Raw genomic sequence first — 16,428 nt, 5'->3', positions numbered from 1 at the left:
GGAAACAGCAGGAAAAGTTTAGTAACAAAGATGGTTGTGTTGCCTGACTTAACAAGGCTTCCTCTCTCTCTCTCCCTCTTCCTCACTTCAGATCTTCAAGCTGATGAAGTTTGACAGCTACACACGCTTTGTTCGCTCCCAGCTCTATCAGAGCTGCATGTTGGCCAATGTGGAGGGCAGGCCTCTACCTGAGCTGGGCCCCCGCTCGAAGAGCACAGCAACCAGAAAGACTGCCGGGACTGACATCCCCTCTCATAGTGACAGACCCAAGGCTGACCAGAAACCCAAAGAGGTACCGTACACAGGGCCGGCACCAGGTATAAGCGTACAAAAAACAAACGAAAAATACAATTAGGAACTCAGTTGGGGTTTCAACTTACTGTTTGTTGATAGTTAGAACAGTAGAATACACAAGGTGCAGTTTAGAGATATGGTTGTGTATCAGCAGTTTTCCTCTTGTTATGTCAGTCACTGACAGTCACTCAAGTCCCAAGTCAGCTAAATATTTTTAGATTGGAAAATTAGTCTAGCAAGCTATCATGTCCGAATTAACGACCGGGTAAGAACAGCACGTTCTCAGGGGCCCCCATTGATTTTGTTAGTCACTCTCATTCAGATATCATATTAACATGGAATAAGTCATGGCAAAATGTGTAGAATTGCAGGAAATTAACTGTAAAACTTAATGTTCTCTCCGCCCGGTGGCTAAATTAATAGAATTGCATGAAGTTAGTTATAAAATTGCAAAATGTTATCTCCACCTCATGGCAAAATGTGTAGAATTACGGGAAATATACATTTATCTCAGCCGTCTAGAGGGGGGCCACTAAAATGTTTTGCCTGCGAGGTGTGGGGCCCCTCAACTAAATCTCGTTTAGGGCCGCCAAAAGGCTAGTGCCAGGCCCTGACCATACAGTACTGTAAAAATGTGCTATAATGTTTGTGCATAAACCAACACATCACTTCATAACTGAGTATTGTTCATAGAAACCAAAGGTCAAACCAGGAAAGTCTCTACCTTTGGATTTGGACGAGGGAGCAGAAAAGAGGAAAGGAGCCCCACAGAACAAGCTGACCAGAGAGAAAGGACAGGAAAAGAGGGGATCATGGGGAGGTATAATACAATAGGGATAGCATTGGTTCAGAATTTACATTACATTCTAGTACTTTTCTGGTCTGATGACATACAGTATACCTGCAGCTGAATATACCCCCTGCCCATTCCCTTAGCTGAGCTTGCTGACCATGCTGCAGTCTTACAGAGCACAGCCAGTTCGGGATCCCTCCTCAAAGCAGCAGAGGTGAGCACACAGACACCAAGCTCTGACTATCACATAATACTTATTTCGACTTTGAATTAACTTGTGCCTTTTACCCCCTTTCCCCCCCAGAAGTTGGAGAAGGAGCGTTGGCGTGCGGGCCAGGCAGAGAAGTACTGTTGTGTGTTCCTACCTGACGGCACTGCATCCCTGGCTCCAGCCCGACCTGGCCTCTCTATCCGCACTATGCTCACTGGGCTCTGTGAGAAGAGAGGCCTCCCCCCTCTCGGATGTCATAATCTACCTGCAGGGCAAGGACAAGGTAAATGTCATCTCTGTTCATCGGTTCTGTTTTATTGTCATCACATGTTAAGTTTGAGCACTGACAGTTTTGTAGCTTCAATGAAGCTGAGCGATCCTCAATCGCTTATGCAATCCCAAAGTTGGAGTAGTTACCACATTGTTACTATATGTATTCAGCAATATTAATATTAGAATATGTAACATGCCTAAATATTTGAGGAAAATGTACATTTGCAGTGTATAAACTTAACATTGCGAAAAATAATGGCCAAAAATATATATAGTAAAGCCACGCCTCCAATAAGCCACGCCTCCAATCTCCTGATAGGCTGTCAGCTCTACAATATATTATTAAAAAGGTTCAACATTTAGTACCACGGTACCACTCTTAAACCTGGACTGGAAATGGTTCCAATCGCCTTTCCATCATTCATTTTTCCCTCTGGGGTTTAAAAGCTACTTCATACAGGTTCTGTGTTTCGTGTAGGCTTACCCTGGTGTGACGTTTTGATAACCTCGCAAATCACTCTCGGTGTGACAAGGTAAGTTTCATTGATAATTGTCATTGCAAATGTTTTAGAGTAAATTGAGGTGAATATGTTGATAAAACTCACCTTGCCTGAGAGAGAATTACACAGCTATCAAAACGTCTCATCAAGGTAAGTCTACAGCAAACACAATTCATTCAATTTTTTTGTTTAGTTAAATTCACGATGTGAAAAAATGTGTGGCGGAAAAGCAATTGGAACCATTTCTGTGTTTTTATGGGTATTATGACGCGTCCACTGTGGAGGACTATTGAACCCATCCCATCACAAAAAGGTTCCGTTTTGAACCTTTACACAGGGGTTCCTCTAAGACCCTTTACAGAGGGGTTCCTCTGGGAACCTTTTTGACCTGGAATGGTTCCACTGGTGTGGCAATTCTTAGAACCACAAAAGGTTCTTCCAGGCACCTTTACTTTTAAGAGTGTAGAGTGTGTACCACAATAAGTCAGACTTTATCCTGTAATCCCTGACAAGTTTGAATATGTACTGTGTCTATATGTATTTTTTTTAAACTGGCTTATAAAATCAATCAATTAATCAAGCAACCTCTCAAGCAGGCTATTGGTTTTACCCAAATGGTGTCTGTCTGTCACTCAGCAGCATCTTAGTTGGAGGACAAGGGAGAATCATCTATGCCAAGTATAGTTGATGTTCTGTGTTCATTATTCACCTTCTGTTCTCCGGTCTCTCCCCAGAAACCACTCTCTCTGGATCAGGACAGCTCAGTTCTGAAGGAGCAGCAGGTCTTCCTGGAGCTCAGAGTGACATTTGTGTGAGTGTCCACATCCCGATATTTTACGACATGTTCACTTTTGCATTTCTTGTGGTCAAATGAACCCGACAAACAAACAAAATCATACTAATGCCAAGTTGTGTCCATTTCTCAGGGTGGAGATAGTGTCCACAGGGAAGACAGTGGGTATTGTGGTAAAGTCCAGCAAGTCTCTACAGGAAGCACTGACCCCAGTGCTCCAGAAGCAACGTCTGCGACCACAGGACGTCATAGTCACCATGGTGAGTCTAACTATGGGACTCTGCGTGTGACGTTCTATACTGTTGCATAACCTATAACCCCTCTGATGTTTTCTCTCCATACTCCCTTTTATTTCAGAGTGGGAGCAAAGAGTCCCTAAGCATGAGCACGGCCGTAACCTCCCTGGCCGACAAAAAGATAACACTGGACAGAGTGAAAGGCTAGTATGCTGCAGAATTCTGTTTGTATTCTGTTTTTTTTTATTGTGCGTATGTGTGTGCAGGAGAGAAACCTAGACGGTGAGATTGCTTGTGCTCTTGTGCTCAAAACTGATACTGTATCCACGAAGCTTTATGCATATATCTCCCAAAGGAGTCAGTACAATCTTCTGCAATATGCTATGTCCTATCACGTCAAACACTATGATTTCCAATGAGAATATTCTGTAAATCATGATACTTGACAGTGCTTGTTTAGCCAGTGTTTGTCTGGTATTTACTCAGAACTTCATGGTAACCACTTCCAAGAGGACAGCACAATTGTCAATACTTAGTGGTGCTTGTTTGTTTTTGCAATGAATCCCAAATAATTAAAACCAATCACTTTTTAGGTAATTATTATGTAATTAGAGTACCTAGTCTAAGTGCCAGTCTGTTTGTGCTATCATGCCAACTCTGTATCACTAATTGTCTTGTTTTGCTTGACAATGACAGCTATGGAGTTGGACAATGTGATTTCAATGTAAACAGCAACTAAATATCTGACGGTAAAATAAAAGATAAAGATAATATTAAGTGTCACTGATCTACATGCATTTGATCTATACCCCATAATGTCAAAGTTGAATTATGTTTTTAGAAATGTTTTAAATGAAGTAAAAATGAAAAGCTGAAATGTCTTTAGTCAATAACCATTCAACCCTTTTAACGAGTCACAAAATAAGTTGCTTGGACTCACTCTGTGTGCAATAATAGTGTTTAACATGATTTTTAAATGACTACCCCATCTCACATACAGATAAATGTAAGGTCCCTCAGTCTAGCAGTAAATGCCAAGCACAGATTCAACCACAAAGACCAGAGAGGTTTTCCAGATAACTGAGGATGGATAAACAACATTGAAGTTACTCCACAATACTAACATAAATTATAGAGTGAAAAGGATACAAAATATTCCAAAACATGAATCCTGTTTGCAATAAGGCACTAAAGTAATATTAGCAAAAGTAAAATATTTGGAAATAAAGTGATCCTTTTTGTCCTGAATACAAAGCATTATGTTCGGGGCAAATCCAACACAACACATCCCTGAGCATCACTCATTCATACTTTTAAGCATGGTGGCGGCTGCAACATGTTATGGGTATGCTTGTCATCGGCAAGGATAGAGGGTTTTTGTGGGATAAAAAGAAATGGAATAGAGCTTTAGCACAGGCAAAATCCTAGAGAAAAACTACTTTCAGTCTGCTTTCCAACAGAGACACAAATGCACCTTTCACCAGAAAGACTCACAGCTGTAATCACTGTAAAATGTGATTCTAAGATATATATATATATTTTTTTTCTGCACATTTTTTGTTCAAATTTTCAAAATTTTCTCCACTTGGACATTACAGAGTATTTTGTGTAGATCGTTGACAAAAAAATGAAAATTAAATCCATTTTTATCCCACTATGAAAAGTCAAGGGGTGTGAATATATATAGGCACTGTACTACTGTAGACGTCCTTGTGAGTGTACTTGCTTCGTTTACAGTACATTATTTCATCATCTTTTACTTATGTGCATCAGTTACCAAAACAGTTTTTTTTTCTCATAATACCAATGACAGTGGGACATTTTCTTCATATCATCTATTCTTTAAACCTGTCGAAAATAAATAATGGATTTATTGTGAAAATGTAGACTATATTACATAGATGTAATCAACTTTTTAATATATAGATGTTCCAAAGGTCTGCATCAGTGTGGAAGCCAGGAGATGCTAAATGTGTTTATGTTAATTAATGGTCAATTACCGTGAGACAGGCAGTTATTTGCTTGACAATCCCCGGCTGACGAAATTTCAGGATCGCCATGCGTCTAAATTGTTTTGCCTAGATTTGTTTTTGAGATTGAGAATATTTGATCCTATTATTTATTTTCCCCAGGTACTGAGCAGAGCAGCAGCTCAATGGTGTGTGGTAGCTCCTCGGGCCCTGTGTTTCAGGTGAGTGGTACTTGAGCAACGATCTGTCTGCCTGTCTGTCTGCCTGTCTATGTATCTGTCTGTCTACCTGCAAAGCAGTTTCATTGTTTTTATTTAGGCAATATCGGAGGTAACTGCATTGGAGTCGTCAAATCAGGATACCGCTCCTGGCGTTATACCCACATGAAAAAAATATCATAGTTTTACTGTGTTATTAAAACTTAGTATTAGTATATTTATAAACAGTGCCCTCTGTAATTATTGGGACAGTGAAAAATGTTTTCTTTGTTTGGTTCTATACTTCAAAACTTTGGATTTGAAATCAAACAATGCGTATGCAGACTGTTAGCATTAATTTGAGTGAATTCTCATCCATATTGGTGAACTATTTAGAAATTACAGCACTTTTTGTACATAGTCCATTCATTTTAGGGGAACAAAATTTCACAAGCATTTGCTGTTTGTCTTGGTTGTGTTTCTGATTATTTTGTGCCCAATAGAAACGAAAGGTAAATAATGTATTGTGTCTTTTTGGAGTCACTTTTATTGTAAATAAGAATATGTTTCTAAACACTCCGACATGAATCTGGATGCTACCCTGATAACGAATCATCCTGAATTAATCATGAATCATGTGAGAAAGTTATAGACGAGCAAATGTCATACCACTGAAAAAATGCTAAGCCCCCCTGTACCTCCCATGTAGTGTCTAACTTTTTCACTCATCATCCAGGATTCTCCGTAATCACGGTAGCGTCCACATTACTGTTGAAGTGTTTAGATGCATATTCTATTTACCATTCATTTCTATTAGGCACAAAATAATCTGAAACGCAACCAAAACAAACATGCAAATGCATAGAACAAGTTTGTAGAGTCACAAGCTTGATGTAGCCATTGTGTGCTATGAATATGGGACCAAATTCTTACGTTTTTAGTACTTTAATAAACATGAATACGTGAATTTGTCCCGATACTTTGCTCCCCTAAAAAGGGGGGACTATGTACAAAAGTGTTATAATTTCTAAACGGTTCACCCAATATGGATGAAAATAACCTTAAAATGAAAGCTGAGAATCTGCACTTTAACCTGTTACTCCTACCCCCTACTTTTTCGAACATTCTGTTAAAAATCGCGCAACATTTCAGCGCCCTGCTACTCATGCCAGGAATATAGTATATGCATATGATTAGTATGTGTGGATAGAAAACACTCAGACGTTTATAAAACTGGTTAAATCACGGCTGTGACTATAACAGAACGTGCATTTCATCGAAAAGCGCAGGAAAATCTGATTACTGAAAATGCAAAAATATATCCATGCGCCACCAGAACCCATTGTTGAATGTGAACCAAATTAAATGGGGCCGAGGTTGCAATACCTACAGCTTCCACACGATGTCAACAGTCTTGTCATTTGCCTACGATTTGTTTCTTGGTCAAACGGACACAAGGTAGCGCCTTTCTTCCGGTCTCCGACCGGATATTTTGGTTGAGATTTACCCGGACATTATTTCCAGACGTACAGCTATAGAATATACATCGCCTCGTGATCAATTTGATCGCTTATTAACGTTTACTAATACCTAAAGTTGCATTACAAAAGTATTTTGAAGTGTTTTGTGAAAGTTTATCGTCGACTTTTTTAATTAAAAAAAATGACGTTACGTTATAAAAAGCTATTTTTTTCCTTGATCACAGTCTTCATAGATCGATATCTAGGCTATATATGGACCGATTTAATCGAAAAAAAGACCCAATAGTGATGTTTATGGGACATCTAGGAGTGCCAACAAAGAAGATGGTCAAAGGTAATGAATGTTTTATATTTTATTTGTGCGTTTTGTGTAGCGCCGACTATGCTAATTATTTTTTTTACGTCCCCTGCAGGTCTTTTGGGGTGTTACATGCTATCAGATAATAGCTTCTCATGCTTTCGCCGAAAAGCATTTTAAAAATCTGACTTGTTGCCTGGATTCACAACGAGTGTAGCTTTAATTCAGTACCCTGCATGTGTATTTTAATGAACGTTTGAGTTTTAACGAGTGCTATTAGCATTTAGCGTAGCGCATTTGCATTTCCAGATGGGACGCCTGCGTGTCGGGTAGGAGCAAGAGGACTTCATTGTCATTGTTTGACTTCAAATCCATATGTTTGGACTATGGAGCCAAAATAAGAAAAAAAGCTTTACTGTCCCAATAATTATGGAGGGCACTGTATTATAGTATTCATTGTTGTATTTTACGGACTTAACTGAATCACAGCAGTTTTTTTCTCTCCCAGAAACTTTACAGCACATACTGTAGTATTTACTCGTGTTTTTGCAAACATTACTCCAGCATACTGTAGTAGTTACTGCGGCATTATATTGTGTTATTTCTTGTTGCAGTTTTGCAGACACTACTGTAGTATATTGTAATGTTTCTATTGAACAAATACTAAAACAGCAAACTTGCCATAACCTGCAAGTAGGTCAGAATGAGAATAAACAGATCATTGGGAAGAATTAGACTGTTGGAATAACAATGTATAATCTATACTTGGTATGTAGGTGTCTCACTCATGGGAGGCAGAAATTGGCACATAGGGGAGGGGATTGGGGTATATGCAAATTATACATTAGCCTATCAATGGAGTGAGTAGAGTATAGTGTTTTACACTGTACTACAGTTTACTACAGTGTACTAAATCATTTTATATTAAGTACTGTAGTATTCTAAAGTAAATTATAGTATTTTTTATGAGGTAAACCATTATTTATTTCCATAATGAAAGGATTTCCAGCTTTCCACCATGATACATCAGATTTGTTCAATGGCTACATATTTACAGTATAGCACATTCATTGTGTATATGATTGTCATAGCACAGTAGAGTAATATGGATAAATAATGACCATTATTTACAAAGTTATCATAGGCCTAACATAGTGTTCACCACAGTTTACCATGGTAAACTATAGTACATAATATAGGACATTATGGTAAAATTAGTAAGTGCTAGTTCAGTTTTTCTGAATCACGTACAAGCCTATTTTTTGAAAGAATGTTGTCGATATTCAAAACATAGAATTCTGTGGCCTTTTGCAAAACAATAAATGTGTTTTCAAAATGTAGTTGCCTTCTCAAAACATAAATACGTATATCAAAACTCTATTATACAGTCAAAATTGCAAATACAATTCATCAAAAGAACACAACTGCCTGCCCCCCAAAAAATGTGCGCCACCATCCTTTTCTCTTAAATCCAAGCAGACAAAACAGAAAGCTCGTCGGTTTAAAAAAAACATTTAATCAAAAATAAACACATTGTGTGCAGGATTCATTCATCGGTATCATCACAACTCAATTCCATGTATTCAATACAACGTTTTGTTTGCTCATAGTTTTGTAGACTTTCCATTGGCGCACAGAAACACAATCCACAATAGAACTAAGGATTGGTGAACACAGTGGAGAAACACAAGGATATAAATGTATAGGCCTAAATCCACACCAAAGAAAAGCTCTAAGGAAGGTCACAATGTTGGACACGAGGATTTAGGAGTAACCCAAAGTTACTTAAAAGTAAACCAACTTCATTCTCTGCATCTCTGCGAAATTTTAAAAGATCATAACAATTGGACAGTCACCATTGCCTAGGTCTTTCCATATATGACAGTGATTGGATGATTTAGAATTTTGTGCAGTAGTATGTACATATTGCCTGAAACAGTGAATACAATTGTACACATTTCTCTTCTGATGAAAACAATGTGTTAAAGCTGCAATATGTAACTTTTTGGGTTACCCGACCAAATTCACATGTAAACGTGAGTTATAGATTTGTCATTCTCATTAAAAGCAAGGTGTAAGAAGTGTTAGATTTGTTCTTTGTGAACTATTTCCATGCTTCACGTTTTTTAAGCTTCGTTTTTTGCGTCTTTTACTTTTGGTTTTATATACCTGCTTCAAACAGCTGAAAATACAATATTTCTGGTGTTTGAAAAGATATTTCACGGCGGTTTAGATGGTGCAATGATTCCTTACACTATGCATTGCTTGTTTTGTCAACAAAACTGAAATCAGGCAAACTATTAGAATTTTAGCAACCAGGAAATGGTGGAGCCATTTATGCACCTTTATTATTATGTCAACCAAACACAAAACAATGAATTTTGTATTCACTGATGACATTTGTTTAATTTTTTTGCAAAAAAGGTGGTCTAAGATTTGCAAGTCAGGTACTAAGGCAATAAAATGTCACGCCCTGTCACGCCCTGACCATAGAGAGCCCTGGGGGTTCTCTATGGTGTTGTAGGACAGGGCGTAACTAGGGGGATGTTCTAGTTTTCCTATTTCTATGTTTGTTTTGTTGTATAGTTCCCAATTAGAGGCAGCTAATTGTTGTCTCTAATTGGGGATCATACTTAAGTTCTCCATTGTTCCCACCTGGGTTGTGGGATATTGTTTGTATGTGCTTGTTGCACCAGGTAAGTCACGTTTCGTTGTTTGTTTTATTGGAAGTTTCACCGTGAAATAAAATGTGGAACTCAAATCATGCTGCGCCCTGGTCCGTCTCTCATCACGAAGGTGACAGTGGTTTTGGTTCAAAGTGATATGTAGGAGATTCAGGCCCCTGTATTAGGATAAAACGAGGCCCTCAAAATATTTTTTTTTTATAGTAACATATTCGTGAAGCCAATGGGGCCAAAAAAGGATGAATGCAACAACCATGTCTCTGTCACTAACAAATACAGTCATGTAACTCTACAATTTACTTGAAAAGGCAAGGCACTAAGCAGTGTGATTTAATTCAACACTGTTCAGGTGTCTATATGGGTCCACAGACGCAACACTTTCAGTGTTGATTTAACACGCTCAAAGTTAAATAAAAAATGAACACTGGATAATTTGTTGTGTAGTATTGTACAGTATACTACAAAATGATAGCGTAAGAACTACACAATTGAGGAATACTACTACAGCGTGTACTAATGGGTGTGTTCCTTATTCCCACTGGAGTGCCAAAGTGGGCTCTGGGCGGTCATAAATTCAGATTGTTGTCAGTTCATAAATTCAGAGCATTTTGTTCAGAGTGCACACTGGACGCTTTGGCTGAGGAGTAGGATTGACCTGAGCATTCTGACCCCGCAATGGCATTCAAGCTAACAAGCTAAAGTTGGCTAGCTTGCTAGATACTTCCAGACACAAATGAGAGAACACCTCACTCTGACCTTTTCTTGCCCTAGCAGAGCTGGTTAGGCTGTTTTCACGTTATATAGAGCGTTGGTGACTGTGTTGCTGACAATTGAATTCGTTTTTTTTTTTGCCAACCTTTATATTCAACGGGTGTTGCGCGTTTGTAAATTCATCAGTTATTCTGCGCTCTGGCGCACTCAGACGAGAGTGCTCTGAAATTGTAATAGATAGCCAGAGTGAATTAACGAAAGCCCCCACAGTATTCTACAATTCTATGGTAAGTACTACACATGATCCAGGGATACTGGTTCTGTGGTTTCCAACGCGTCGTAAGGCAGCCTAAACAGAGAGCTCTGGAATGTTGTACATATTCTAGTTTTTGATAAGTCATTGAATTGTTGATTGTATATATCTGGTTGTTTTTTACCCACGGAGTTGCAGGACTGATGGCAGATTGATTTGTCTGGTTTTGCTAGCTGGCTAATGTTGGCATGCATTTAAATCTCAGCACCGGCTGCTTCTTGATCAATGAGACCCGACTGCAGTGTGGAAATAGCAGAGCGCTCCCAGTGAGGACCGTAGTGGACAACTTAGGACTGATGCGTGGTGGGCTTATTGCGCTGTGGCAGAGGCATCGCCCAAGTGTGTGCTACACGGACGTTGGACGTGGAGGAGAATGAAGTCCAGGCTACATCGAGGCTGAGCTGAGGACATCAGGGTCAGCAAGCCAACTCAGTCAGCATCATCTGGCATCCCAGGCTATAGAGAGGCAAAAGATAATATCAGAACCGACAAGCCATCTGCATCATCATCATCATCATCATCTGGCGTCCCCTGACGTCGCCATAATTAAACCATCATTTAACTTGGTTTCGGAGCCTTAGATCGCTGATCTACTGAGGGAATCCTGCAATTGTTTTATTATGTGATATGTGTAACCAAAGTATGGCTAGTAGGCTAGGTCTACTGTGTAGCCTAGACCTACTATGTTTATGTGTGCAATATTTATTTCATACATTTTCAAACTTTTGTTGTGTCATCCTTGATGTTAAATGCATTATCCACATGTGTGGTTGTATAGTGTTTTAAAATGGTCAAATAAATGTCTCAACTACAGTGTGGAGTACAGTATACTACAGTATACCACATATTCTAGTAAGCACTATAATGTTCTATATCAAACTGTAGTATGTTTTTATGTGGGTATCACGGACATTGCCATTGGATGCGCCGAGTCACCTTAGTAATAACCCCATGCAGCCTTGTTACAAGTTTGAACACTGGAACGTGTGTTGCAATCTACACCGACTCGGCTGATATAAATCCTTATTTCTTTAATGATTTTTCATTATATATAGCATACACTTTCTTGTTCTGAACTTCTAAAGTGAGTTGGTGCAATTGTAGCTTTTTGTGACAACCACAAGAGCAACCGCTCACCAATTTGACAGCTCTAATGCAGTTACAACTCCGACACCGCCAAAATACCAGCTATGCGGCAGGCCCCTATCACCAGCTAACACTTGATCTGATTGAATCTAGCCTTCAAAATGTTCTTGGCATTTCAAACGACGTGAAATTTCTCTATATTGGTTAGGGAAGAAGATCAGCTGTTGTAGAGATGGATACTAGCTCCCTCTTTAGTGCTGACAGAGTCCGGACCAACACCAGGCTGAGAAACCCTGCCGCTAGAAGAACCTATGACATGGATGGTAAGGGAGTGGTTTATGTGGGAACCTACTAGAGATTCAGCTGTTCTCAGGCATCTATGTAGCTATTACACTTAAGACATGAGCCTGAACATGATTTCTCTGTTGTCTGCAGGTCTGATGGAACTTCTGTCCAGAGCCCAGTGCTGCAGTGTGGACGATCAGAGAGGCCTGCTGAAGAAGGAGCAGCTGTGGCTTCCTCAGTTCCTACAGCTCCCTCTGGCTGAGGCGCACGAGGAGCAGGACCAGGAGGAGGAGCAGGGGAAAAGAGGAGGAATGGGGGGACTGCGGGGTCCGGATGGACTAGGGCTCACCGAGACAGAGCTGGGGCCATCTCCTGTCCACTTCCATGCCTTCCCTGAGCCCTTTCAGCTTCCCTCTGGGCCTCCACTGCAGTTTTCAGACACAGGAGAGGGAGGGGAGGAGCAGACCAGACCACCCTCCTCAGACAGCCAGCTCTCAGACCCTGACCCTGGCCGCGAGACTGTGGTGTGACCGAGGGAAAAGAGAAATGCTGTGGATGAATGGATTATGAATTAGCCTGGGTACAAGTCTGTTTAGCTAACATTCCTCTGTCATTGCTAAACAGACTGGTACCCAGGCTAGTTAGGAATGGGTGTTTTACCTTATTTATTAAGCTGGATTACAGTACTGTGCCTTCGATTGCCTCATGTTGTTTACCTGACCTTTGGTGTGAACTGACATTTTCACTTTGCTTAAAGGCTCAGTGCAGTCAGAAATGTGATTGTCCTGTGTTTTATATGTATTTCCACATGATGAAGTTGGAATAATACTGTGAAATTGTGAAAATTATGATACTGCCCTTTTAGTGTAAGAGCTGTCTGAAAATACCTGAAATTTCTGCCTGTTTAGGTGGGATGGAATGTTGGCCATCCATGGTGACATCACCATGCAGTAAATGAGTTAATAGACCAATAAGAAAGAGTTCCAAACCTCTCTGCCAATAACAGCAAATGTTCGATTTTCCCCTCCCCACTCATACCACTTCCAGACAGTCTTAGCTAAATTCTTGCTTGAGAAATGACTCCTTTGTAAGAAGCTATTTTTGTTTCTTTTTTTACCATTTTAACTGAAAACAATCACAGTAATGAACTTAACTGTTACCACCCAAAATGATTTGATATAAACATGTTTGCATCGGACCTTTAAATGCACAGTATAAATGGTTACCTATAGTGTCTGGATGTTTTTACTGTTGCTCTGCTGTTTATTTTGCCTGGGAGATAATACATTGATGTGTTGATAACCTACGGTGTAAAGTGTAAATCAAATTATTGTTAGGTCATTGGAATACGTTTTCCACGACAATTTCATCACTGGAAATAATTTATGTTCAGTCTCCTTTGGCATGTTGTTAGTAGTCATTGCAAGTGAGACACAGAGAGCAGACACAGAGAGGGGAGGAGAGAGAGGAAGAGTAGAATTATTAGCCATCCCACTTAACCATCCTCAGGCACGTCTCTTAGCCTTACATCTCAAGTAGTCCTGCATCTAGTTGTAGAAAAGAGTACAAGTAGTCTACATCTTCTCAGAGAGAGCACTGTCTATGTACTATAATAAAAATATATATTTAAACCAAGCATACACAAAATAGGAGATACATGTAAAACGCAAGTCCACTGTAGATAATGGGCAAATTGCAACATCACCTGAATTCAAACAACTCTCCCCCTCCCCTCCCCTCACCCACTCCTTACAATAGATCTCAGTACCAGTAATGGTGCAGTCAATGGATTACAGTAACAACATTGGTACCATAAAACTGCCAAAAGACAGGAAGTTCCTGTAAAAAAAACATTTGTCTTGCCTCCGGAAAGTATTCACATTGGTACGATACAGCCTTATTCTAAAATATATATATTTTTAAATGACCATCAATCTACACCACAATACCTCCTAAAGACAAAGCAAAAACAGGTTTGAGATTTTTTTTCAAATCTATTACAAATTAATATAACTGAAATATTACATTTCCGTAAGTATTCAGACCCTTTGTTCAGTACTTTGTTGAAGCACCTTTGGCAGCAAATACAGCATTGAGTCTTCTTGGGTATGACGCTACAAGCTTGGCACACCTGTATTTGGGGAGTTTCTCCCATTCTCAGCAGATCCTCTCAAGTTCTGTCAGATTGGATGGGGTACGTTGCAGCACATCTATTTTCAGGTCTCTCCAGAGATGTTCGATCGGGTTCAAATCCAGGCTCTGGCTGGACCAATCAAGGACATTCAGAGACTTGTCCCGAAGCCACTCCTGTGTTGTCTTGGCTCTGTGCTTAGGTTCCTTGTCATGTTGGAAGTTAAAACATCACTCCAGTCTGAGGTCCTGAGCGCTCTGGAGCAAGTTTTCGTCAAGGATCTCCCTGTACTTTGCGCCATTCATCTTTGCCACGATCCTGAGAGTCCTTTAGCTGCCTTTTGGCAAGCTCTAACCAGGCTGGCATGTGCCTTTTACTGAGGAGTGGCATCCGTCTGGCCACTCTACCATAAAGGCCTGATTGGTGGAGTCCTTCTGGAAGGTTCTCCCATCTCCACAGAGGAACTCTGGAGCTCTGTCAGAGTGACCATCAGGTTCTTGGTCACCTCCCTGCCCAAAGCCCTTCTCCCCCAATTGCTCAGTTTGGCTGGGCGTTCAGCTCTAGGAAGAGTCTTATAGTGGCCTCCGTCATTCTTATATGGAAGAAGATTGGAACCACTGTGTCCTTGGACACCTTCAATGCTGCAGAAATGTTTTGGTACACTTTTCCAGATCTGTGCCCCGACACAATCCTGTCTCGGGAGCTCGGGTGACCAAGTTAGCTGATGCTAAGTGTACTTATTGTTTTGTTCGAGCGATCGATAAACTTACACAAACGCTTGTATTGCTTTCGCTGTAAAGCATCATTTAAAAATCTGAGACGACAGGTGCATTAACAAAAGGCTAAGCTGTGTTTTGCAATATTGCATTTGTGATTTCATGAATATTTTCTAGTAATATTATTTGACTGTTGCGCTATGCTATTCAACGCTGCTGATGACAATTATACCGGATCCGGGATGGGTAGTTCAGAGAAGTTAAAATAATGAGAATATATTTTAGAATGAGAATATCATTCTAGCTAAACTGGAATGACAATTTCTTCAATCTAGTCTGTATTGCGTAACCAGAGTTCTGAATCTGTAACTCTAGTTCCCATTCGATGTAGAGATCAATGTATTCCTCCCTATACGAAGCTTATCAGATGTCTACATCAACAGTAGTCTGACAGTTTAAGCATTTTCCATGGGCTGTCACATTTCCTTGACTTTGTAACCACTCGTTTTGGTTCATTCAAGGTCATACAGTCTCAGTAATGCACTTATGCTCATGAAGTGTTTGCTGAATTCTTTACGCCCTCCAAATTAGTAGCCTATTACAGACTGAGTCTACTGCAAAACATCAGAAACCTCCATGACAAAACTTACAATGCACTGTTTCCATTTACAGCTTTACATCACTGAGAGGACCTGATCCAAGAGAAGCCCCAATCTGCCCACTGACCTGGTTTCTTGTTGACTGTTGTTTTTAAAGCAGAAGAACAGTTACCAGTTGCATCGAACAACAGCCTGTGAACTACAGACTCTGCACATGACCTGTGTCTAGAAGAAACTACTATGAAGTCGGCACAGAATAAAGTTAGTGAGAGAAAACAATTCTGCGGGACTTGTGTCAGTTGCTGTCATCATCCTGTCTGAACAAATGGCATTTTTTCTTGTTTTGATTTATCCCATGCGGGCTCAACCAAACCTCTCCTCATAAACACACAGTGAAGAACAAGTCAACAGATGAGGTTCAACAAAGCCATAAAGGTAGATGACCTTGTACCATCAGTCAGTCTACTCATGTGTATCCAACAGCATGTTTCTTGATCCATCTCATTGTACCGCAGCATTTCCATAGCTAAGAGGGCCCCCTGCTGGTGTGTTGAAAACACTTGAGCTGCAGGTATTCCTTTCATGATAAAAATGTGGTATGTTATGTCAGACAGAGAGAGCGAGAGAGACATAGCCCTGTTTACATGTACAGTATATCCGCCAATCAAGCCTACACTGACACTTACAAACACTCACCCACTTGTAACGACTGTCTTCGGGTGAAAGAGAGGAGGACCAAAATGCAACGTGATGAAAATCCATATTTAAGGGGAATACTTACACACCGAACAAAAACAACAAACCGACAACAGGAACGAAGACGAGACAGTCCCGTCCCGTGAACACTACACACTGGA

General features: G+C 40.1%; 1 protein-coding gene and 1 long non-coding RNA gene across 2 annotated transcripts in view; one reads left to right on the top strand and one right to left on the bottom strand.

Moving 5' to 3' along the window:
* LOC124005659 (regulator of G-protein signaling 14-like) overlaps window positions 1-13,431 on the top strand; it is a 25,387-nt gene extending 11,956 nt beyond the window's left edge. The window contains 11 exon segments of the mRNA XM_046315107.1: window positions 92-292; window positions 988-1,114; window positions 1,231-1,301; window positions 1,392-1,538; window positions 1,540-1,581; window positions 2,806-2,882; window positions 2,998-3,124; window positions 3,222-3,303; window positions 5,233-5,291; window positions 12,049-12,163; window positions 12,276-13,431. Coding sequence (XP_046171063.1) covers window positions 92-292; window positions 988-1,114; window positions 1,231-1,301; window positions 1,392-1,538; window positions 1,540-1,581; window positions 2,806-2,882; window positions 2,998-3,124; window positions 3,222-3,303; window positions 5,233-5,291; window positions 12,049-12,163; window positions 12,276-12,655 — 1,428 coding nt within the window. The 3' untranslated portion in view covers window positions 12,656-13,431.
* LOC124005669 lies at window positions 8,543-16,428 on the bottom strand. Its single transcript, XR_006833662.1, has 3 exons — window positions 16,268-16,428; window positions 12,475-12,674; window positions 8,543-11,210 (listed from the first exon to the last, which is right to left on the bottom strand). It is a non-coding gene; the product is annotated as an uncharacterized LOC124005669 (long non-coding RNA).

Source organism: Oncorhynchus gorbuscha, linkage group LG02 (assembly GCF_021184085.1).
Source record: "Oncorhynchus gorbuscha isolate QuinsamMale2020 ecotype Even-year linkage group LG02, OgorEven_v1.0, whole genome shotgun sequence".
NCBI classification, from domain to species: domain Eukaryota; kingdom Metazoa; phylum Chordata; class Actinopteri; order Salmoniformes; family Salmonidae; genus Oncorhynchus; species Oncorhynchus gorbuscha.
Note: the sequence above shows the minus strand (reverse complement) of the source record. Positions and strands in the feature narration are given on the sequence as shown.